At 51.9% G+C, this 23,124-nt stretch overlaps 2 protein-coding genes across 4 annotated transcripts in view; one reads left to right on the forward strand and one right to left on the reverse strand.

Moving 5' to 3' along the window:
- Window positions 1-10,618, reverse strand: part of UHRF1 (ubiquitin like with PHD and ring finger domains 1) — a 31,488-nt gene extending 20,870 nt beyond the window's left edge. The window contains exons 1-2 of one of the 3 annotated variants that reach the window (XM_036883914.2): window positions 8,791-10,618; window positions 7,377-7,543 (exon numbers count right to left, since the gene is read on the reverse strand). In XM_036883914.2, coding sequence (XP_036739809.2) covers window positions 7,377-7,529 — 153 coding nt within the window. In that variant the 5' untranslated portion in view covers window positions 7,530-7,543; window positions 8,791-10,618. Of the gene's footprint in view, window positions 1-7,376; window positions 7,544-8,178; window positions 8,301-8,790 lie in introns of those variants that run through there. The other 2 variants (XM_036883898.2, XM_036883905.2) reach the window with 2 other exon arrangements.
- Window positions 10,619-12,134: 1,516 nt separating this feature from the next.
- On the forward strand, window positions 12,135-22,698 carry ARRDC5 (arrestin domain containing 5). The gene is given in 4 exon segments (XM_036882913.2): window positions 12,135-12,387; window positions 13,276-13,481; window positions 22,088-22,595; window positions 22,598-22,698. Coding segments are annotated over 4 exon segments (1,068 nt in total).
- Window positions 22,699-23,124: the final 426 nt, after the last annotated feature.

The raw sequence follows: 23,124 nt of genomic DNA on the forward strand, positions 1-23,124 counted from the left end.
CATTCCTGGCTCCGCACTCAATACCAGGGCCCCCCCAGTGGTGACAACCACAGTGTCCCAGACATATGCAGGGTCTCCTCGAGACAGAACTATCTGGTTCCACAGCAGTGCCCTAAAGAAAAAGGAGGAGAGGGAAGCAGATATACAAATGGGCAACTTTCCCTCCTTCCCAGTTTTCCCGGAAGTTGGCGGTTCAAAGGCCTGCCTGCCATTAGAATGTGAATAGCACCTGGGTCACGGTGACTGGCAAGTTCCAGGGTTCAGGGCCCTCCACTGTGGTTCCTCATTTATCACAAACCTGAGAATCTCACAGATGACTTTTCTACCTGAGGAAATTGCATCTGAGCACGCAGACACTCACCTGCGGCTGCGGGGGCTCCCAGAGCCACTCGCCGGCTGGCCAGTGAGCACCCCTGACATGCCTGGCTGGCCAGGTCCCACAGGCAGCCCAGCTGAGTCGGACTCGGCACCAGTCCGCCAACTTGGGGCCGACGCAGGGCAGCTCCAACAGGTAGAGGGGACACGGGTGGGCAGGGAAGGGTCAGCCTCCACACGCACGTTCGCCACAGTGCGATTTCAGGGAGCCCACGGGGGGACACCCCAGAGTCCAGTCACAGATGAACGCACCAACGCAACGTGGGCCATCGAGACGCAGCAGCGTCGCTCAGCCATGGAAAGGGGTGGCACCCTGACACGTGACAACATGGAGGGCCCGTGACCACACAGTGCTCGTGAGAAGCACCAGGGATACAGAGGGCCGCACGGTGTGTGACCCCACTTCTGGGAAACATCCAGAACAGGCAGATCCACAGACAGAAAGTCTGTGGTTCCCTAGGCAGGAGGAGGAAAAGCTAAAAGGCCCAGGATTTCCTTCGGGGACGAGGAAAACGTCCTAACACCGACGGATGATGGGCGCGCAACTCCACAAATGTACTAAAAACCACTGAACGGTACACGTTAAGTGGGTGGATGGTGTGGCTGTGAATTACATCACAACAGAGTGTTACAAAAACGGGAAAGAAGGCAGCCCACAAAGGCTGTCGACCGTGCGACCCCACCTACAGGACATTCTGGAAAGCACAACACTGTGGAGACAGGACCAGCGGTGGCCAAGGGCTTACTTACTGGGAGTTGGGATGAAGTGGTGCAGTACCCGGGCTTTTAGGGCGGTGGAGGTACGCCGTGGGCACTAATGGTGGACACGCGTCCTCGTAAGTCTGCCAAAGCCACACGTGCACAGCACCAAGATGCCCCTGATGTCAACTCTGGACCCTGGGGGATGACAACGCGCCCATGTAGGTTCATCAGCTGTGACAAATGCACCACCATGGTGGGGACACCGCCCTGCGAGGGGGACTGGCAGGGGAGGCAGGGGACACGGGAAATCTCTGAATCCTTCTTCATTTGGCTGAGAACCTAAAATTGCTCTAAAAAATTAAGACGCTCGCCCCCCTGGGGCCCGGCACCCCCCCATGGTTGGGCAGACACCCCCCAGCTCTGCTGACAATGGGCCGGGTTGTTCGCCGGTGCAGTTGTCCTGGGCACTGCGGTGGGTGAGCAGCCTCCCGGGGTCCACCTGCTTGATGCCAGGGGCTCCCCCGTGTGACAACCACAGCAGTCCCCAGACATGCCCAGTGCCCCCGGGGGGGGGGGGCAGAACCGCCCCCAGGGAGAACCAGAGCTGGAGAGACCCTCACGTGGGTGCCCAAGAGACATGCACGCTGATGCTTGCGGCATGCTCCCAGCAGCGTTATCTGCAAGCAAGACAGTGGCTGATTCATGCGAGGGAGTGTCACACAGCTGCGTGTGACAGCCAAACGTGCAAAGCAGATGCGTCTCCCACACATGGATGGAAATGAGGACAGTTTCAGAGGACGGGAATAAACCAAGCCACCTGGACACCAGAGAGGCCAAGGGGGAAAGCTGGAGCAGAAAGGAGGCCCGGGTCGGATTTCTGTTTTACAAAGAGATAGAATGGCAGCTGGGGCGCGTGGTGGGGAAGAGGGAAAGGAGGGGTCAGGACGAGGCTGAGGATTGCAGCCAGGTCATCGGGCGCAGGAGGAATCCTGACGCGGCCTCCGGAGCACCCACATGGCTCCTCTCTCCTGCTCTTTCCTGTGCCAGTGCCTCCCGCCGGCTGAGCCCCTGCTGGGCCCGCGGAGGCCCTTTGCATCTGGGACGGGTAGGAGGCCAGGCCGACAGTGCTCCCCACCTGTTCAGCTGTGAGCTGGGAGACAGAGGGTGCAAGGAGGGGTTCACGTCTCCAGGATGCAATTCACAAAGAAGTGCGGCTGGTCTGGCCACTTCCTGAAGCCACTTTGGGAACTTTCCAGAAGAGCCCCACTGGCGGCAGGAAGAAGTTTACACAACTTTTGTTTCGGCGAGAGGGTGTGTGTTGTATCACCCTCTGCCCCCACCCACCCCGCCTGCCCAAAGCGGGGCACAGATGTTTAGAAACCATGGATGAAAGGCTGGGACTGGACCCAGGCCCGCCTCAGGTCACCGTGTCCTGCGTGAGGGGTCAGAACATGCCATGTTCGGGTTTGTTTTTGAGATCCTCAACTTCCAGCTAAGGTGGCAGCATTTCTGACAGCTATAAAAACTGAATGACAGGGGAGTTGCCCCTGACGTTAGAAATCCTGGCCTTAAAATTAAATCTGAAGTTAAAATCCTGACCAAAATTTCCGCTGAAAAATCCCTGAAATTGTCCACAGTAAAATATGTACACAGGGTTTGGGGCAGGTGACCTGGACAGCAGATTCGGGTCTAAAGGCGAAACTGCCCATGACACTTGTTATGTCTTTCTTGCTTTTTTTAATCCAAGATGCTTTCTGGGCATTTGGAATCCTGTGCCACGGGCATCATGTAAAAACTAGACAGACACACAGGGGATCTGAGAAGCAAGCGCACGGGTTCCATTTGGGGCCGTGGATTAAAAGCTCACCATGCCTGTGTTTCTGCCCATTGTGACATTTCGGGACATACTTTTCAGGGCACTGAACGATACCCAGATGCAAAGGGTGGGAAATAGACGTCACTGGACTTGGCAAGCAGTGGCTCTCTGGCCAGCTTAGAGGCGGTGACTCCAGGGAGAGGATGGGATGTGAATGAGACTGCAGGGCCTTCACGAGGGCAGGGAGCACTCGTGCAGGCGGGCCCCATGCAGTGGGCTTGGAGGCGAGGGAAAGACCTCTGCTCTGCCTGCCACCCTGGGGACGCAAGACCCCCAGCCCCCCAGCCTGTCTGCGGCCACCTGAGGCACAGGCAGGACAGGCGGACGGAGAGATAGGAGAGAAGAAACTGCCCAAAGCAGGATCCCAGGCAAGGCAGAGGGGACCCCACTTCTCCCATGGGGATGAGCAAGCAGCGTGGGGGCACCTGCCAGGGCCGGCGCAACCAGCTCTCACATGCCAGCCCGTGGAGGACACAGAAAGGGCAATGTGTTGTGACAACTGAACTCTGCCCTTTGACCCTGTGGGGCCATAGCTGAGAAAATGCCCTGGAGTGGCGATTTGGGGAGAGTGCAAGGCCACAGCTATGGCTGTGATACCACCAGGCTGTCACTGGCCGTGTTCGCTCGTGGCCTCTCACAGCAACAAAGGAGTCCTTGCAGAAGGATGCCGCCGCCAGCTAAAAGAGTGTGCACGCCTGTGGGCTCGGCTGCAAGCTTTTCTCGGCTTTCCACTTCCAGTATGATAAAAACTGACGGACATAATCCACACCAATGAAAGCTCTTTGGGGTCTTCAGTCACTTTTGAGGGTGGAAAGGGGTCCTGGGACCAAACAGCTTGAGCACCCCTGCCCTGAGGAACTCCTGTAATACAGTGCCCTGGAGAACCTTTTCCAGCACATTCCACAGCAGTGCTGCCCTGACAGGAAAGCATGGATGCACCCAGGAGGCTGGATGGAAGTGCAGGGTGTAGCTGGTATGCTTCGACCAGCGTGACAGTCCTGGCCTGCACCCGTTTTGTGAACAGAGCTTTAGGGGACACACCTATTCAGTTGTGCACGGTGGCTGCCTCTCCGCTGCCATGGCGGAGGTGAGCAGTCCCACGGAGATGAACGTCCACTGTCGGGCTCTTTCAGAAAGGAGCTGACAGGGTTTCTGCGGGATGTCTTGGGCTTAGGAAGGAGGCCCTACTTCACACGGCCTACAGAACAAGTCTCTGCCAGGGGGCTATCATACATGCGGCTGGACCCTATCCCTTGGGGAAACAGGGGTAGCATTCAGAAAAGGCCATCCAGCAGGGACATCTGGTGAGGCACTGTGACATAAGTGACCCTTGCAAGGCCATTCCCAGGACACCACTTCCCTGATTTTTCAGACTGACCTTAGCATAGGCTTCAAGACCAGTAAGGCTGGTTTTGCTCTTTTCCTAAAACAAATTGTCTACTAAATTAGTAATTATCAACTAGGGGCACTTCTGTCGCTCAGGGAGCTCTTGGCCATGCCTGGAGACATCTGTGATTGTTACCACTAGGGAGGTTCCTGGCACAGGCCATGTGACACCCCACAGTGCCAAGGGTCCCCCCAACCCCAGAGAACAATGACCAAGGCCCAAATGTCAGCGATGTCAGCAGTGCCGAGGCGCAGAGAGTTACCTGACTTATCCAGCCTTCTCTCCAGCCAGGCTGGGGCTCAGCCCTTCCTGTCCATTACCCGCCTGAGTTCTCGCAGTGCCACCGTGTGGCAGGTTCACAATCAGCCGTTTGACCTGCCTGAGCCACTGGGCCAGGGAACTTGGGAAGATTCTCTGTGAAGCGCAAAGGCCCCTACCTGTGCATGTTTAAGTCACCACAAATGACAGCTATTGTTATTTTTATGGACAGCCAATAAAGGCGCCAGATGCCTCTCACCCTTGCTCAGGCCGGGCTGCCGCCCCAAATCCCTTCCCCCATTCGACTCCCTGCATTTCCACCAATCAAGCGACAGAGTCACCAACCCATTCAGCCTCCACACGCCTGCCACTGAACCCTCCCATATCCTGAAGACAGACTCAGCTGTGTTCTGCTTTATCCTCTCGCTCAACCTCACTGCAGACCTCGGACGGCCATACCACGTTTCTTTAAAAAGAAAAAAAGGTCAAGGAGCCTCACTGGAACATTCTGTCAGAGCAGCAGGTCTCTTCCCCCCCTCAACCCCCCACGGAAACGGCACTGCTTTCTCTCGCTATCAGCCCGGTCTGTTTGCAGACTTCTTGGTGCTGTGCTGCGCTGTGCCTCTGTCCCCCTCCCTCCTGTCACTGTCCACACCTCCCGGCGGCCAGGCCTGTTCCTCACCGGGCAATCTGCGGAAATTGCATCACGCTCTGAGGCCCGGCTTCCTTATTCGGAAGACAGAAACAACTTCAGGTTAATTCCCCTCACGTAGCTGAGGGACAGGAACGAGCGGCAGCTAAGTTACCCGGGAAGATGGATCCTTTTGAAAACTATAAAAGCTGCCCTTCAAGAAGGCAGTGTGAAGACCCTACGATTAAGGTACAATGTATGTATGTGTCTTACGCCCATGGGGTGCCCATCATCAGCAAGTTTTATAACGTACGCTGATGTCAGACTTTTTTTTTGTATGAATCAGATATTACATTACAAATGAAGAGGTCGGATTTTGGTCACACAAGTGTAGACATTTTCAAAACTCCAAACGGCCTGCTTATGATGTGTGTGCCTCACTACGTACAAGTTCGACCTAAAAAAACAAGAACCACAAATACTGAGCTCTAGCTAATGACATGGCATGCTGAAGCGTTTAGGGGTGACACAACTAGTTTTGCAACTTACTTTGAAATGCATCCTAAAACATAAAAAACGGATTGGTGGATGGGCAGAACACAGCGAACTGCATGATAAAGTGAACACTGAGACACATTAGTGGTAAAATATACGGGCAGGCGTCTGGATGTGTAGGGCTCTTTCAACTCTGCACATTTGAAATGTAAAAATTTAAATGCTCACACAGTGCGTGGCACAGAACAGACACTCAAAAATACTTCCCTTGAACTTGAGGAGACTTGATCCAATCCACCTTTGAACTACACCACGAACCCTGTAGCAGGCTTGCACTGGAAGTTTCCAGAAACTCTGTGCAAGGGCCTTCTGCTGAACACTTAGACTGTGGCAAATGAAAATCACTTTGGAGACCACAAAAATGAGCCACCGTTGGAGGAGGCGGGAGGAAAGAGCCCCCAGCGGGGCTTACTCAGAGCCCGGCCTCTGCTTGAGGCGCACGCGCACGCGACTGCACAGTCAGATGCCCAAGTTGGCGGGATCGGCTTCCCCTCCCCATGCGGGGCGGGTTAACTTAGATTCTTGAGACACTCAAGTCATCGTATCTCCCACAGGAAGGAAGCAGACGGTCTCCAAGGGCGCCACAAGCCCAAGAAATTAATCACCAGGTCTCATGTCAACTAAGCACACAGGATCCTCCCAACCCCCAAAACTCCTGGCCAGGGACGGAGCATTTATTTCTCCATCTAGACACCAGATGGCGGCAGTACCCACATCAAAATGCTATGCAACAAAGTCGGGCACACACAGCCCAACTGGAGACTTTTAATCCAGTACAGTCTCCACGCCGTCCTCCCTAAGGTCCACCCAACTCCCGGATGGGCCCAACAGATGGGACCCCCACGTTGGGGCACACCATCTTATCCTCCCCAGATAAATCCCACTCACAGGTACGTCCCCTGGCCCCCCAAAAGACACCAACAAAAACGGAACTCCCCCTCCCGCCCCAGCCACTGGAGAAAGCGTCCCAAACGTAGGCAGCAATAAAGCATGGGTGGCCATTTTAAATGCTACCAGGGGCTGGGGAGAGAGGGAGAAGAAAGGAGACAGAGGGGCAGGGCCAGCAGACCCCGCGGAAAGCACCAGGCCCCCAGCAGCGGGGAAAGCAGGCTCCGAGTGGTGGAAATTCCTGATTAGGAATCACCAGCTCCAGACTCTGAACAAACTGATCCGAATTTCTAGGAAACAGACCCTGGGCACTAAATAGGTGTGGGCCGGGGCCATTAGTGTGTGTTTCAAAGAAAAACCCAAGTCCCTTCCGACCCAGTGTCTGAGTAACGATTCCAGGCTCTTCCTTGAAATTCATCAAACTCCACCGGCTACCTCCAACTTCTTTTTCTCAAAATTATTTTGTGGGGAGCTTCAGAAAAAGCATGGGGAGTTTAAAAGCCCAAACGCTACAGATTCTAGTGCCAGCTGCCTGTCCGGTGTGTCAATCTGCGAGCAGAGCCTTTGTTCCTGGCTCAGGCATTTGAGGTTTCCGCGGAGAAGTGAAGCAGGACGGGGCGAAGGGGGGAGAGTGTATGTGCGACGCCTGGACCGGGCAGGAACAAAGGTGCTGGGCGGGCAGGCGGCCTGCGGGGCGGGTTTACCTGCTTGCCCCTGTAGAAAAGCCTCTGCAGGCCTGGCTCCACGTGGAACACCTCCTGGATCTTCTTTCTCAGCTCTTCCACCTTGGTCAGTCTGGACAACGAGTCCACGGTGTGGGCCACCTTCCCGTCCATGGTGCGAACCTGGACCCACATGGTGTCTGCTGGTGCTGAGGCAGGAAGAGAACAGGACCCCTAGGTCAGTTCGGCTGCCTCTGCCATCACCAGGCCATGCCACACTTGGTCATCCTTGCTTTTATCCGGTCTGTGGACACTAGGGAAGACCCAGAACGCCCTCCCAGCCCCCTGGTCTCCCTAGACCGCAAAGCAGGCCCAGGGCCTGGCAGACTAAATGAAGGAGTTAATGCATTAGTAACTAGCACGGGTGGACGACTGAGGAAGGAGAAATTAAGGGGAGGCAAATGGCATCTTGGACCACTCAGTCCAACTCACTCCGCCTCTCAGAGAGAAAAAAACCATCCAACGTCCAGAGGGGGAGGGAGGACACAGCGAAACGGTATGGGATGGGGTTTGTTCATTGATTCGTTCATTCATTCTCTGGATTAATACTGACGCAAAAGGGAAACCCAAAAATCTGGCGCCCGTTGTAACTTCCAAAGTCCCAGCGAACTCAACTAAGTGTGTGAAGCAGGTGAAAGGACCCCGCCCGAGACCCGCGGGCCCCTGACCCTCTGTGCCCGCAGCCCCCACCGCCCCCCGCGCGTGCGCCGCGGGCCGGCCCCACGGTGGCCATGGCAACCGGCCGCCCCGTCCCGGCCGCCCCCGCGCGCGCCGCGCAACTCACCTCTGCCCCACCGCCGCCCCGAGGGCCGGCTAGAGTTCCCCGGACCCTGACCTCCGACCCCGGTGCTCCTCTGGTCCTACCGCCCGCTTGCGCGGGCCACGCTAGTGAGCCCACGCCCACCCCCACCGCCGGGACCGGCCAAAGGGCCCCGCGCGCCAAGTCCCGCCCCCCTTCACTTGGGCCGCCTCGCTTATTGGCTCCTCTGCGCCCGGCCACCCCGCCCCGCTCGCTCCCCATTGGTTCAGACGCGCCCGGGGAACTAAGGGCGCGCGAAATCGGGCTCGGGCGCGACAATTGAATCGCGGGGCGACCCGCGCGCAGGCGCGGAGCCTGACATCCTCCCCCGCAGCTTGCTGTGCCCCCCCCACCCAGGCGGGACGACCCCAGCGGGGCTCCCGGGACGTTCCGCTTGCCGTTGTGGGAGCCCGGGCTGTTGGGGACCACTCCCAAGGGCAGGGGCAGAGCCTGAGACCGCATGCAGGGCAGACCCCGTGCGCCCGTGAATGCCGTGCGTCCCGGGCAGCTCCGAAAAGTTTTGCAAAGTCTCGGCGCCGGGTGCGCCAGGTCTCCTCCCCGGCCCTGCATAGCACCCCAATCCGCCCCGCCACTTACCTCTCCAGCTGCCCCGATCCACTCTCGCCTGCTTGCGCGCCTGGCCGGGCTGGAGATGGCGATGGAGCCGCGTGCGTGGCCCGGACCCCGCGGAGATGTGCGTGAGACCCGAGGCGCCTGGACGGCCACCTCTGCCCGCCGCGCTGCCAGCTGCTCTGATTTTTTTCCCGCGAAAACTCGGCGTTTGGGAGTTGCGGGGCCGCGGGAGGCCGCGCCGGGGGCGGGCGCCTGCCAGATGATTGGCCGCCGCAGTGGCGGGAAGCGAGAAAGGGGGTGGGGGGCGCCCCCGCCTCTGTCCACCCCCCCAACTCCGCCCAGCAGGCCGCGGCCCCGCCCAGCCTGCGCGCTCTGCTGGGCGCGCCCAGTGTGCAACGGGGCCGGTGGCGGGACCTAGGACCCCCACTGTGCCTGTCCCCCCCCCCCAGGAGCCCTGGGCATGGACCGCTGGGATAGGGACCCCTTGACCTCATAAGACCATTCCCGCAGCCCTGCTCCCCCGCCACATATTGACAAGTAGGGCCAAGAAGGCCGTAATCAGTGTCTAAACACTGCAAGAGAAAGTGGGGCGGGGGGGGGGTGTCCCACATGAGACCGCCTGCACCCAGATGGCTGGCCTGATCACCCCAGTCCCTCTTCCTAGCGTCAGGGCCCGCCAGAGCCCCCCACCCCATCCACCCGCAGGGCTTGTTCTCTGTGTTTTCCCGCCTCGTTTTCCCGCCTTCTCCGGGCTGTCCAGGCGGACAGGACTGCCCTGCCCCCTCCACCCTGCCTGCTCAGCTCTGGCCAGTCTTGGCGGGCACACAGTGACCCATGCTGGGCACCCACAGAGCACCTGGACAGGGTGCTCAGTGCTGGGGGGCCGAACAGTGGGCCAGGGCAACCCCGTTATTTGTCTCTGGAAGGGTAAATTCTCGTCTGGAGAGACGGGCATGATATGAATGAATAAAGCAAGCCATTTCAGATACTGCTGCCTGCAATGAAGACAGGACAATAGGTGGCGGGTGACCAGCGGCCATGTGGGGGCTGGGACAGAGGATATTCTGGCTGAGGTGAAGAGGTGGGCCTGACCCAGCAGATGAGTTTGAGCTGGGACGTGAGATGAGAAACCAAGGACAGACGGGACGAGGAGGGACGAGCAAGCTCAGAGGCCGGAAAAGACGGAACCACGTAGGAGGAGCAGCAGCAAGCGGCCAGTTGTAGCTGGGCTGACTCTGCAAAGGGGGGGGCAGGAGGAGGTGAGGTGGGAGGGGGTCCGAGAAGACCTCACAGGCCACCAGGAGGACTTGGGTCCTACCTCTGGAGAGCGGCAAGTAGCACAAGAGGACTGTGAGCAGGAAAGTGATTGATGGGCTCCAACTTACGTTTTTACAAGGTGTCTCTGGCACTGTCCCGAGTCCCTTCTATCTTCTGCTTTTACTTGCTCAGATGGTAGACAGAATGATGGCCCCCCAAGAAGCCCATACCCTAATCCCTGGAGCCTGCGAATATGGTTCCTTACATGGCAAAAGGGATTTTGCAGATGGGATTCAATTAAAGATTTTTCAAAGGGGGAGATTATCCTAGATTATCCAGGCTGGCCCAGAGTCATCCTGAGAGTCTTAACAAGAAAAAGAGAGAAGCGGGAGAGGGAGAGTCAAATCTGGGAAGAAGTGACAAAGCAAAGGTTGGGATGATGAGATCTAGAGGCAAGGAATGTGGGAAACCTCTAGAAGCTGGAGAAGGCAAAGGCCGGATTCTCTCCCAGAACCCTAGAGTGCAGTCCTGCTGACACTTTGATTTTAGCTCCTTAAGACCCATTCTGGACTGCTGACTTCCAGAACTGTAACACAATGAATGTGTGTAGTTTTAAGCCACTAAATTTGTGGTCATTTGTTACAGAAGCCATAAGGAAATGAGTGCAGTTCAAATTCAACACAGAGATGGGGCTGTTAATTTTCTCCAACTTCAGGACTCCATCTGTGTGTCCAATGGCTCAGCTATCAGCTGTGTAGAGGCCATGTCACAGATAGGAGCAGTTATCAAGCAGACCTGCTGGAATTTGTAAAACAGATGAGATCTTCCAGAATGAGAACACCTGCCACGGGAACCTGGCCTATTCCTGGGGAGGGCATATCATGTTTGTGCCTGCTGTTGCAAAAACTCAACATGGGCAAAAGAGGGAATACATTCTTCATGTACATTTGGTACAGAGCACAGCCCAGGCTCCTTGCATATCATAACACAGAAAGAGGTGTCTGGCTTTCCCTGCAGAAAAGACAGAGGGATGCAAGTTTCCACTTCTCTAGTCATTTCGAAAAAGGGGGGTTGCTTGGGTTAATCAAGAAATATGAGTAAAAGACTTTGCCAGGCATCTCCGAAAGCAGCTTACAAACCAGTTAGGTAGACAAGATGTTTCTGTGACAGACATCACATAAAATAAAGCAATAGGCAACAAAGACAATGAATGAGGCTTATCAGAGTCTGGACAATGGACACTCCCTAGCTCCTCCTCTGCTTCATTGTCCCTCCCACTTAGGCAACAGCCCCTGTGCAAATCAGGCCCCAGGCATAACCACTAGGATGCAGAGGGCTCCGTTTCCCCTTTGCAAAATGATAGGCTCTCAAAGGTCATTAAGTCATTCAACAAACTTTTAATCACCCCTCCCTCCCTGTCTTGACTCAGGCCCTGAGTCAAGAAGACCTTGATGGACTTGGACTTGAGCTTCCAGAGACAAAGTCCTACCCTGGAGGGATTTCCCATCCAATGGGGGAGACTCCGACATAAAGAGAAATGTCAGTTGTGCAGGGAGATGGTGTCCGTGTTTAGGGGTACAACACGGACAAGATGCTCTGAGCACCTTCAGCACACACCACATTTCATGTCCTAGCCATATCTGCAATTTTTTTCTAACACAGACTGGAATAAATACAGAGCCGTTCAAATGACAGTGATTTGTTCAAATGTGGGACTCTGAGAAGGCACATGACACATTTGGGGGTGATCTGATAGGGCAGAAAATACCTTTGGGTTCATTCCCCATGCCTCCCCATCCATAAATGGAGCTTATAATGCCTTCTTCACTCAGGGGCTGGAAGACTTTTCACACTATGTAGCAAGAATGCTGGGGTCTTGTGGTTGACTTTGGTTATTTCCCAGAAAAAAGTGGTCACCATTTCATGAGCCAGTGAGGACCTCAGGATTGTTGCCACCCATCCCCAAACAACACCCTGGCCACGGGGAACCCCTTCCCAGAACCTTAGCTGGATGATGTCATAGAAGAGTGACCTCATTGTGGCCAAGGAACCGGGAATCGCAGTGGGATGGGGGAAGGGGGAAGATGTCTCTCCATCAGCGCAACCCCCTCATGTCTGTGGTGAAGTCGATTGAATTATTGCTGCCCAAGGATGCAGTCTACCTGGCCGGCTCCAGCATAAAAGGGCAGGTGGTTCTCATCCTGAACAGCACCCTAATGGATCCCATAGTGAAGGTGGAGCTTGTGGGAAGAGGCTACGTGGAATGGAATGAAGAAATTGGGGCATCCTGCGATTATAGCAGAAAGGTGATCTGCAGCAACATGGCTGACTACGTGCACAAGACAAAGACATTCCCGGTGGAGGGTAAGGATGAGGCCAGTAACCAACCCTAGCCATATAGGAACCTGGGTCTGGAAGGTAAACACATCTGTTAGCAAATCTCCAGGGATACCTGAGGTGGGTTGAGGCCTGGTTCCTGCCTAGGAGGGAAGCCATATAGAACAATGACCATCAGATACATGCAACACAAAAATAACAAGACCTAAGGAGCTGACCAGAACCCAGATATTCAAAATGACAGCTCAAAGTTCATTCATTCAGTTCACAAACATTTATTGAGCACCTACTGTGCACAATGCCAGGTGCTGGAGATCCAGCAGTGACTAAAACAGATGGTTGCTGGCTTCACTGGAATTGGCATCCAGTGGGAAGACACAATAAAAAGAGGGTTTTGGAGAAATCCAAGAAAAAAAGTAAAATGAGGAGGTACAGAAATGGGGGTGATGTAAGTTTCTCCCTGGTCCTCAGTTGCCAGTGAATCAACATTAAGCACCTACTATGTGCCATGCACTGAAAACCAAGATCCACGAGGGCAGGGAGTTCAGTCTGCCTTGCTCACTGCTATAAATGCAGCCTAAAACAGCCTCTGGCTCACAGTAGGGACTCAGAATGTTTTGCTGGGCGAATATGCATCTAAATTCTGAGGCCCAACCTCCAGTTTCTCAAGCACGAAGCAAGGGTCACCACTTCAGCCTCGTCACCCACCCAGGAGATCCCTCTCTAGCCCAGCTAAGGCCTGAGCCTTAGTATTTACAGGCCATGCAGGTCTCTAAAAGCCCACAATTCAGCTTCACTCAGAGGCAGGAGCGCCAAGCTCAGAAAACCTCCCTGCCAGAACAACAAATGAAGAGGAAAAAAAGAAGAAAAAAAAAGATTCCAGAACCTTCTGATGGTGGTGTGTTTTGCTTTCAGATAATTGGCTAAGTGCAAGCAGCCACACCTTTGACTTCCACTTCGACTTACCTCCCAGGCTTCCTTCTACCTTCATCAGCAAAATTGGTCAAGTCTCCTACTTCGTGCAAGCCTCCTGCATGGGTCGGGAGCACATTCTAGCGAAGAAAAGAATGTATTTGCTGATTCAAGGGACTTCAGACTTCAGCAGAGAAAACCTCCTGCAGGTAGTGATGGGGGCAGAGGTCGGGGGAGAGGGCAGGGCACAGGGGAGGCCCCCACAGGGAAGATAAAAAGATGACAGGTCCCCACACCCAGTGAGTTCAACAAAGCTGAATCAGAAACCAGGGCAGGCGCTAAGCCAGTGGCGCTCAACAGAGGCAATTCTGCCCCCCAGGCACCCCTGGTGATGTCTCAGGATATTTGTCATGACTGGGAAGGGGGCTACTGGCATCAGAAGGGTGAGGAACAGGGGTCTCAACACCCCACAGTACACAGGACGGCCCCACCCCAGAGAATGATCCTGTCCCAATATCCTTGACCCTGCAGTAAGTCAGGACTGGGCGGAGGCCCCCCTGTGTCCCCCTGGGTAAGAGAGAGGCCTGGACAGTCCGTGACTCTCTAGGAGCTTTGAGCCCTCAGACAATAGAAGTGCGCCCCCACCCACAAAGAAGCAAGGAAAGGGGGTGGCTCAATCCCAGGAGATGAAAAGCTGTGCGGCGTCAGCTCGCCTGAGCAGAGGTTTTCTGGACGGCTTCTGGAGGCTCAGGTGCAGAGGCGGAAGTTGGGACGGGTGGGGTAACACGTTGGCCAAAGACACTTCACCTCTCTGGGGACTCATTTGCATATCACAGTGTGGTGCCCGAGAAGGCCGGCATTTTATTTTTTGAGGTCCCAGTGAAAATCCCATTTTCTTGCCTGTAAAGTGAGCACAGAGATAGCGCCTGCCTCCAGGGTCATGGAAGGAGAAATGAGCAGCCTTAATTTGAGTCTAGGGCTTGCATGATGCCTGGCACAGGGTTGGGGAACACAACCATGAATCTTGTCGCTGCTGCCATGGCTGGTATTAGTATCTATGTAGCAAGGATCACCTCTAGCCTGGCCCACCTCATGGGAGGGTCCAGGAGGGTCCCAGGAGGGGTAGAGGTTTGGAGGGGTAGATCAGCCCTAAGACGAGCTGTGGGAGTCAAGCTCCAGCCTAGGGGTGGGATGCCCAAAGGTGCAGGATGGAGTCGGTGTATGGAGAGACAGGACACGGAGTCAGTTGGAGGAGGTCTCTCGACAAAGTGCCGATGACGGCTTTATTTATACCATTTTGCACAAGGATATGATTATTTTTTATTTGTTCTTTTGATTAACAAGCATAGGCAAGCTTTTTTCTTTATGTTTCCTTCTAATCTATATATGATTAGTCAAGTGTTAGGTGATTTTTTTTTCTGTTCCTTGACCTAAACTTTTCTTAGCAACATGGACTCTATTGTGTCTCACGTTTTTTGTGGTTTTTTTGGTATCATTAATCTACAATTACAGAAAGAACATTATGTTTACTAGGTTACCCCCTTCACCAAGTCCCCCCCACATACCCCTTCACAGTCACTGTCCATCTGTGTAGTAAGATGCTATAAAATCACTACTTGTCTTCTCTGTGTTGTACAGCCCTCCCCATGCCCCCCCCACACTATACATGCTAATCATAATGTCCCCTTTCTTTTTCCCCGCCCTTATCCCTCCCTTCCCACCCATCCTCCCCAGTCCCTTTCCCTTTAGTAACTGTTAGTCCATTCTTGGGTTCTGTGATTCTGCTGCTGTTTTGTTCCTTCAGTTTTCCTTTGTTCTTATACTCCACAGATGAGTGAAATCATTTGGTACTTTTCTTTCTCCGCCTGGCTTATTTCACTGAGCATAATACTCTCTAGCTCCATCCATGTTGTTGCAAATGGTAGGATCTGTTTTTTTCTTATGGCTGAGTAGTATTCCATTGTGTATATGTACCACCTCTTCTTTATCCATTCATCTACTGATGGACATTTAGGTTGCTTCCATATCTTGGCTATTGTAAATAGTGCAGCGATAAACATAAGGGTGCATCTGTCTTTTTCAAACTGGAGTGCTGCATTCTTAGGGTAAATTCCTAGAAGTGGAATTCCTGGATCAAATGGTATTTCTATTTTGAGCATTTTGAGGAACCTCCATTATGCTTTCCACAATGGTTGAACTAATTTACATTCCCACCAGCAGTGTAGAAGGGTCCCCCTTTGTCCACACCCTCGCCAACATTTGTTGTCGTCTGTCTTTTCAATGATGGCGATCCTTACTGGTGTGAGATGATATCTCGTTGTGGTTTTAATTTGCATTTATCTGATGATTAGCGATGTGGAGCATCTTTTCATGTGCCTGTTGGCCATCTGGATTTCTTCTGTGTCTCACGTTTTTATGCAAAGCGGTTTCTAAGTAATGCATGTGACCACAGAAATGTGCAGCATGTAGCAGTGACTATGGAGTCTATCAGCTCAGGGTGAAATATGGGTCACTCACTGCTACAGTTAGCTAGGCAGGTATCATCATCTATATTTCTAATGCAATGGGTACATTTTATCTCCTCATAATATTTATTCTATCATAGGTAGATGCAAGATAAAAATAGAAAGCATGATTTAGTGCTGTAAGAGGGCAAGTGTAGATGATCAGGTCTGTGCCCATAGACTAGGTATTAATCCAAGCTGGACAAGGGCAACAAAACATCCACAGGTGCAGACAATTTCTCTCAACACTCGGGGGGGTGAGGTTCTAAGCCTCACCTCTGTTGACCCCCATTTTCTCACCTGATGGCCCCCCTGCGACTGTGCCTGTCTTAGGTTGTTACTCCCTTGAGGAATCTTACCCGTCTCTGGCTAACCAGCCATCTTCCGGGGCCATACAGGGAGATGTAAAGCTGGTAAGTGAGAGAGAAGCAATATTCTTTGAAAATATTAGCTTTTCACTTCTTTGCAGATTTATGCCCAGCACTTGTCTTGAGGTATTTTTACCACTTGGAAGAATTATGGTACTTGGTAGTTTCACGTATGAGGTGCAAATTCTAGTAAAGGGCTGTAATTAGGAAGGAAGAAGAAAAACTATAGAAGTAGCAAATAGAGGAAAACATGAGAAGATAGATTAAGTGTCAGACAGGGTTATTCCATTCAGTATTCCCCCATAACTCTATTTCTCTAATTTTCCTATAAAACACTTCATCACTAATTTCACTAGCATTACAAAAAAGGGGGGCATTCCCACTTAGGTGGAGATGGGGTAGTCAATGTTTGACTAGCTACCTGCAGGTTTTGGTATTCTATGCCAAGATTGCCATCTGGCCCCTGCATGTTCTATTCTTCAGGACCACTGTCCTGAAAAGCTTCTGGGAAGTTTATGTTCTCCTCCTTTCAGTGCTGCTTAGCAAAGGTTAGCTTAGCCCTTGGCAACAATGCAAGCAAAAACAAAGCCAATAGTATAATGGAGAATAACAAAATCAAGGTGGGTGGTAGGGGGAGCCAGCTGCGAAGGCCCCTGCTTTGTGGGGGTCTTCCTCCAGCCTGAGCTTTGCTACACAGCTCGAGTAGCATGGCTCCCAGCAATGAGCAGACCTGAGCTCAAGGCCTGCTTGGCCCCCTGCCCCCTGTGTGACCTTGAGCAGGCTCTGTCCCTTCTCTGGCCCTCCCTTCAGAGCTAATCTGAAGTGCAGGAGGCTCAAGGCAGGAGTTGGGGAGCAGAGACCATGAGGGGGCAGGAGTTGGGGGACCAGGGCAGAGGTCACTCCTGTGGTCCAGGTGAACGATGAGGGACCCAACAAAGTAGAGTCAGAGTCTTCACACACACACACACACACACACACACACACACACACACACACACACCGCCATGCCATGGTCTGTCTTCCCCACAGCAGCCAAGAATCAGATGATAACCTGTCCACAGCTGTTCAGGGTTCCCACCTTCCTCAGGGTCAAAGCCCAAGTCCTCCCCTCAGCCCACAAGGCCCTGCATGACCTGCCCCATCCCCTCCCTGTCCTCCTCTCCTCCCTCTCCCTACCTCGCTCACTCTGCTCCAGCCACATGGGCCTCCTCACTGTTCCTCTAATGTGCCAAGCCCTGTCCTGCCACAGGACCTTTGCACAGGCTATGGCTTCTGCCGAGAACTCCACACAGTGACCTTCCTATCCTTCTTGACCCTTCAGGTATTGTTTAGAAGCCATGTATTGACATGCCTGCGGTGCTGACGGCTGAATCAACTGCCTCAACCCCCGTGGAGGGCAATCTAGCTATATCTATTGAAATTTGGATGCACATTTTACCCCAGCCATTTCCCTTCTAGAAATTTGACATTTTTTCACATGTGTGACGTGCCCTCTGACAACACTATAGTGACCAAAAATTGGAGTCAGCATAAATGTTTACCGTTAAGGGATTAAAGAAACAGTACACCAAGGAATATTCAGATAATATGAAGGAGAGACAGAAAGGGAGACAGAGACAGAATGAGGCAGCTCTCCGGGTCAGGATCTCTAAATTACTAGGTTGAGTGAATAGATATTTAAAGTGAGGTTCAAAACAGCGTGTCTAGCTTTGGTGGTAAAAACAAGAAATGTACTTCCTTGCAGGTGTAACAAACCAGAGACATTAGCAGCAGACACTGCCTCCCAGGAGGGGAGCGGGGGAGACAGGAGGTGCAACACTTACCCCTTCCACTTTTTTTGTTTAAACAGGTTTATTGAGATAGAATTCACATGCCTTCTACACCCATTTAAAGTGTACCATTCACTGGTTTTCAGTGTATTCACAGAGCTGTGCAACCATCACCAGTCAATTTTAGAACATTTTTAATCCCCCAAAAGGAAATCTTCCCTGCCTTTAGCGGTTCATCCCCAGAAAGCTTTCCCATGTCACCCTCCCATGCCCCTGGCAACCACTAATTCATGCCCCGTCTCTAAGGATTTGCAGGTTTATGGAAGTGAAATCATATGCTCTGTAGCGTCCGCGCTTCCTTCCTTTTTATGGCTGGGTAATACTCTGTTGCATGGACGGTCCACATTTGTGTGTATCTGTTCATCTCTGGATGGCCACTGGGGTTGTTTCCACTTCTTGGCTACTGAGGATCATGATACTATGCACATGCACTACAAGTTTTTTAGGCAGACATATCTTTTCGTTTCTCTTGTGTAGATACCTGGCCTGGGACTGCTGGGTCAGACGGCCACTCCATGGTTTTTTATTTGAGGAGTTGCAAGACTGTTTTCTGCAGCTGCTGACCCCTTTTCCATTCCCACCAGCCACGCACCAGGGCTCTGATGTCTCCCCATCTGTGCCACGCTTTGTACCTTCAGAGTTTTGAAAGTGACCCATTGCCTCTCGCAATGGTCAGTACTGTTTGGGACGTGAGCTTGTCCTGGAGACATTAACTAACCATCAGCTCCTCTTCTCTCATCCACCACTTTTGCATCACGCCGCAGCCTCATCGCTGTCCCTATCGGGAATAACCTGGTTCGTTTCCACATCTGCCATTGATAGGTCTGCCTTCCCCACCAGAACAGGGACTGGGCTGGCCTTTGCTGCTGTGGGTTTTCCTTGAACTTGACACCAAGTTGATGCAAATAAATACTGGTTGGATGAATGAGTCCCCCCTAAGTTTCATATATGCCAAAAAACCCCAGATTCAGGAAATCCCATGTTGGGTTCATGCCCCAACATTACTGGGAACCAGGGCCCTTTGGCCACCCCGCCTGGCCTGGCCTGGAGGTCTCTGCTGGGTCACTGCTGGTGCCTCTGGGCACCTCCTTCAGGATCAAGACAGAACTGCTGCCTTGGTCTTGAGTTAGGGAAGCTGGTTCCTTAACACCTGCAGGATCCTAACGCATGCCACGAATTTTCGAATAAGACTGGGGGGATTTAGAATGAAACTGCCTGCAATTAGCCTTCCTTGAGGGGAAGCCTGAGAAGGCCTGGGAGAGGCGGAGAGCAGGAGGTGAGGTTAGAAGGGGTCAAGGGTCAGCTGAGGTCTCCAGGAGGTAAGCCAAGGACCTGGAGCAGCGTTTTCAAACCTGGGTCATGACCAGTTAGTGGGGTGCAAAAATCAGTTTAGCAGGTTGCAAGTATATTTTTATAAAATAAAAGAACAGGCAAGACAAAAATAGAAAATATCAGAAAAAAATCAGTTTGTGGGTTGCAAAAAGTGTTTTTTAATTTTTTTAAATAAACTAAGAAACCAGAACAGAGAATAAGATAAATTGAATGGAAAATATCAGAAAAAAATGTTTGGTGGGTTGCAATCAACTTTTTTTAAATGAAAGAACAGAACAGGATTTGCCAGAAAATATAACTTTGTTGGGTTGCGACAAACTTTGTTTTTATAAAATCCATGCATAGGACAGAAGAGAATAGTATTGGATAGAATTTTACCAGAAAAATTAATTTTACAACCAACTGATTTTTATAAAATTTCTGTTTTCTGTGAAAGAAAATAATAGACTAGAACTAACAGAAAGAGAAATGCAGAAGACCACAACATTTTTTAAATGAATATAATAGATAGAATAGCCAACATCAGCAGGCATGTAGTAAGGATAAGTATTACTTCATGAAACTTACTTCTCTTTCACAGATCTAGATGTAAATATACATTTGTGTTGTTCGCCACAATATTAAAATCAATTTTTTTAACAGTGAGTTGTAGCTTTAAAAAAAAAGGGAATAATATACAACAAATACTCTATGTGGTCTGCAAAAGCTAAAATATTTATCATCAATTCCTTTATAGAAAAAGTTCACTAACTCATCCTCTAAAGCAACTCTTTGTGGCAGCTGGGAAAAAAAATCTTCAGGCTGCTCCTTCTGGCATTTTTATGATATCGAACACAGGGAAACAGTGTAAATGTCCATCACGGGGTGGGGGTGGACAGTAGGTAAATAAATTATTTTGCAACACACTCAGTTGCCATCACAGAACGTCCAAATAGGAAAGGAAATTGCTAGAAAATAGAGGCAGCTTGGCTTCCTTGAAGTATGAAAACAGGTGCAACACTATATGCAAATAGATATATTCCTAAATAATATAAGAATTGACTGAGAAGGACAAATGCCCAATTCAGATGATGGCCATCTGGACAGAGGAGGAGGAGGAACAATAAGGCAAATCGTACCAGTCAAACTGGTGATGTTTTATTCCTTAAACTGGTGGGAAGATGCATTCAGGCTTATTATATTATGCTTCAACTACTTTTTCCTAAAATAATATATCCAGTTTAGGTCCCTCTGTGTATGTTGCGAGAGAATAAACGTGCAGGGTACAAGAAAATGATCACTAGAATATACAGGGTAGTTGCGTTTTGGGAGCAGAGTGGGGGACAAGCCCACATGTGAGGAACTCTGAGGGAAAACTGGCAAATTTCGACTTCTTGACTTGGATGGAGCTTACGATACAGTTGACCTGGTAGTATTTGTTTACAGTTACATGTTTGCTTTGTGGAGTTTTTGGTGAATGAGTTGTATTTCCTGATAAGGTGCAGGAGTTTTTTAAAACATCCACAGACACGATAAACCCCAAATTCAGGATAAACGGTGAGGAGAGAGGCAATGGCACTGGGAAGAGGGGACCATGGGAGCCTCAACTAGACCTGTTTTGATTTTTTTTAAGGTGCGGCAAAATTTACATATAAAACTGACCATCTTCAAAATAGTGATAAAAAATAAATAAAATAAATAAAACTGACCATCTTCCCCATTTTTGAAGTGTACAGTTCAATACATTCATATGGTTGTGCAACCCTGATGTTTTATTTCTAAAATGGGCAGAGATGTGCAGCAAATCAGAGGCCCTAAATGCCGATAAAGCAGGGCTGGGAACGTGGCAGGAGCGTGCTAGGAAATGGTCAACACCCGGTCAGCTCTGTGGCAGGCTGCCCCTCATTGCTAATATTTGCCCATCTCCCTGGTGAAAAGACCCCAACGTGGTCGATTTCAAGCTACCAACTTGATGTCATGAATGGGGAGTTGGAGGGGAGCTTGGAAGTATTTTTTTTTTACACTATCCTCTCTTACTCTCTTGCTCTTTTTTTTGGCATGATGAAAGGGCACACACACACACGTGCTTATAAATGCACTGAGTCCCTTCGGAAGGAGACACTGAAAGGCAGCAAAGCAGGGAACAAATCGCTCTAAGCCCACCCCGCATCACATCGAGTCTTTTAAAATATCACCCACAAATGAGAAGTAAAATGTTACCCAAGCCGCTCATTAAATGTCATGTGTACGTGACTTTATTCGCAATCTGGCAACTGATTAGTTGATAGAAATGCTGCATTTTTGAGGCATTTGTTTAAACACACTACGTAAGTTCATCTCTCCAGTTTTCTTTCACGATCAGAGCCCAGAATATTTTCTCCTGAAGTCCGAACTACTTGGGTGAACCCTAGTCGGACGTAGACGGTAAGACGTTCCCTGCCCTCCAGAAAACCAAGGCCCAGAGAAGTCAAGCCACTCGCTCAAGGTCACACAGCCAGTGAGTGTGAGGAACAGAGGTGGGGATGAAGCCAGGGTCTGCTGGATTTCTTAGGCTTATTTAACAGATAGGGAACTGGATACTCAGAATGGCAAAGAGCTTTGCTTAAAGGAAGCTGGGAAATGACTCCAGGTTTTCAAGTCCCTAAGGCTCCAGATTCCATCTCAGTAATTCTTAGCAGGAGAATCCCAAGAAGCTCGAGGCTTGGAGGGGCTATAATGATGGAGTGTCAGGGGGGCACCAGGATCTTGTGGCCACGATCCCTCATGGCTGTCCACTGCCTCCCCAACCCCCGTCCCCTTCTAGAATCCCCTGTCTGTGGAGGCTGAGGAGAAGGTCTGCTACAGCTGCTGTAGGCAGGGCGCCATCTGCCTCCGGATCCAGATGGAAAAGAACACCTTCACGCCAGGGGAGAAGGTTGCTTTCACCACAGATATCAACAACCAGACCAGCAAGTGCATCAGGACGGTCATCTTTGCCCTCTATGCTCACGTGCAGTACAAGGGCCTCATGCCCAAGGCCAAGCAGCGGTCACGGCTGGACAGCAGCGAGGTGGTCCGGCAGGAGGCCAACACCCAAATTGCGCCCTTCAACACCACCAAGATCATGAGCACCTTCAGCCTCCCGCACGTGCTCCCCGTGAGCAGCGACTCGCGGGACAGCGAGCTCATGAGCACCCGATACGAGCTGGTGGGCACCATCCACCTGCCCTGCTCCTTGGCCAGTGTGAAGGCCAGGCTTCCCATCACCATCACGTGCACACCCAGGGACACAGACACCTGCCCGTTGCTGCAGGGGGCAGTGTTATCTGGGAGCCAGGGTCACCAGAATTAAATGCCCAAACGTCTAAATATTGGAAGCTTTGTCAGACTCTACCGGAAGCCCTTCCTTTGTCTTGCACGACGGCCTTCCCATGAGCCTGGGGGTGGACAGCGCACTGCCTGAATGTCCCCAACCACGGCACCCACTTCTCCCATCCCACAATCGCTCGCTGAATGCCAGGCAAGGCCCAAGGGAACGGACCCCCACCCCAGTTAGAGCTCCAGGCCCACCTCCTCTCTTACAGGGGTCTTCCAGGGCCTGGACCAGGGGTCCTCAACCAGAGCCGAATCTGCCCTCCAGGCACACTGGAAAAATCTGGTTATACTGGTTGTCGCCCCTGAGGGGGCCAGGGGTTACTCCTGGCACGGAGGGGCTGAGGGCCGAGATGCTGCTCAACACCATACAGTGACCAGGACAGCCCCCCACCCCCACAATTAAGAATAATCCAGTCCCAGATGGCAGTCATGCCAAGGGGAGAAACCCAGCCTGGAGCAGTCATGGGGCACGTAGTTGCTGAGTCC

This window comes from Manis pentadactyla, chromosome 12 (assembly GCF_030020395.1).
Source record: "Manis pentadactyla isolate mManPen7 chromosome 12, mManPen7.hap1, whole genome shotgun sequence".
In the NCBI taxonomy this organism is placed as follows: domain Eukaryota; kingdom Metazoa; phylum Chordata; class Mammalia; order Pholidota; family Manidae; genus Manis; species Manis pentadactyla.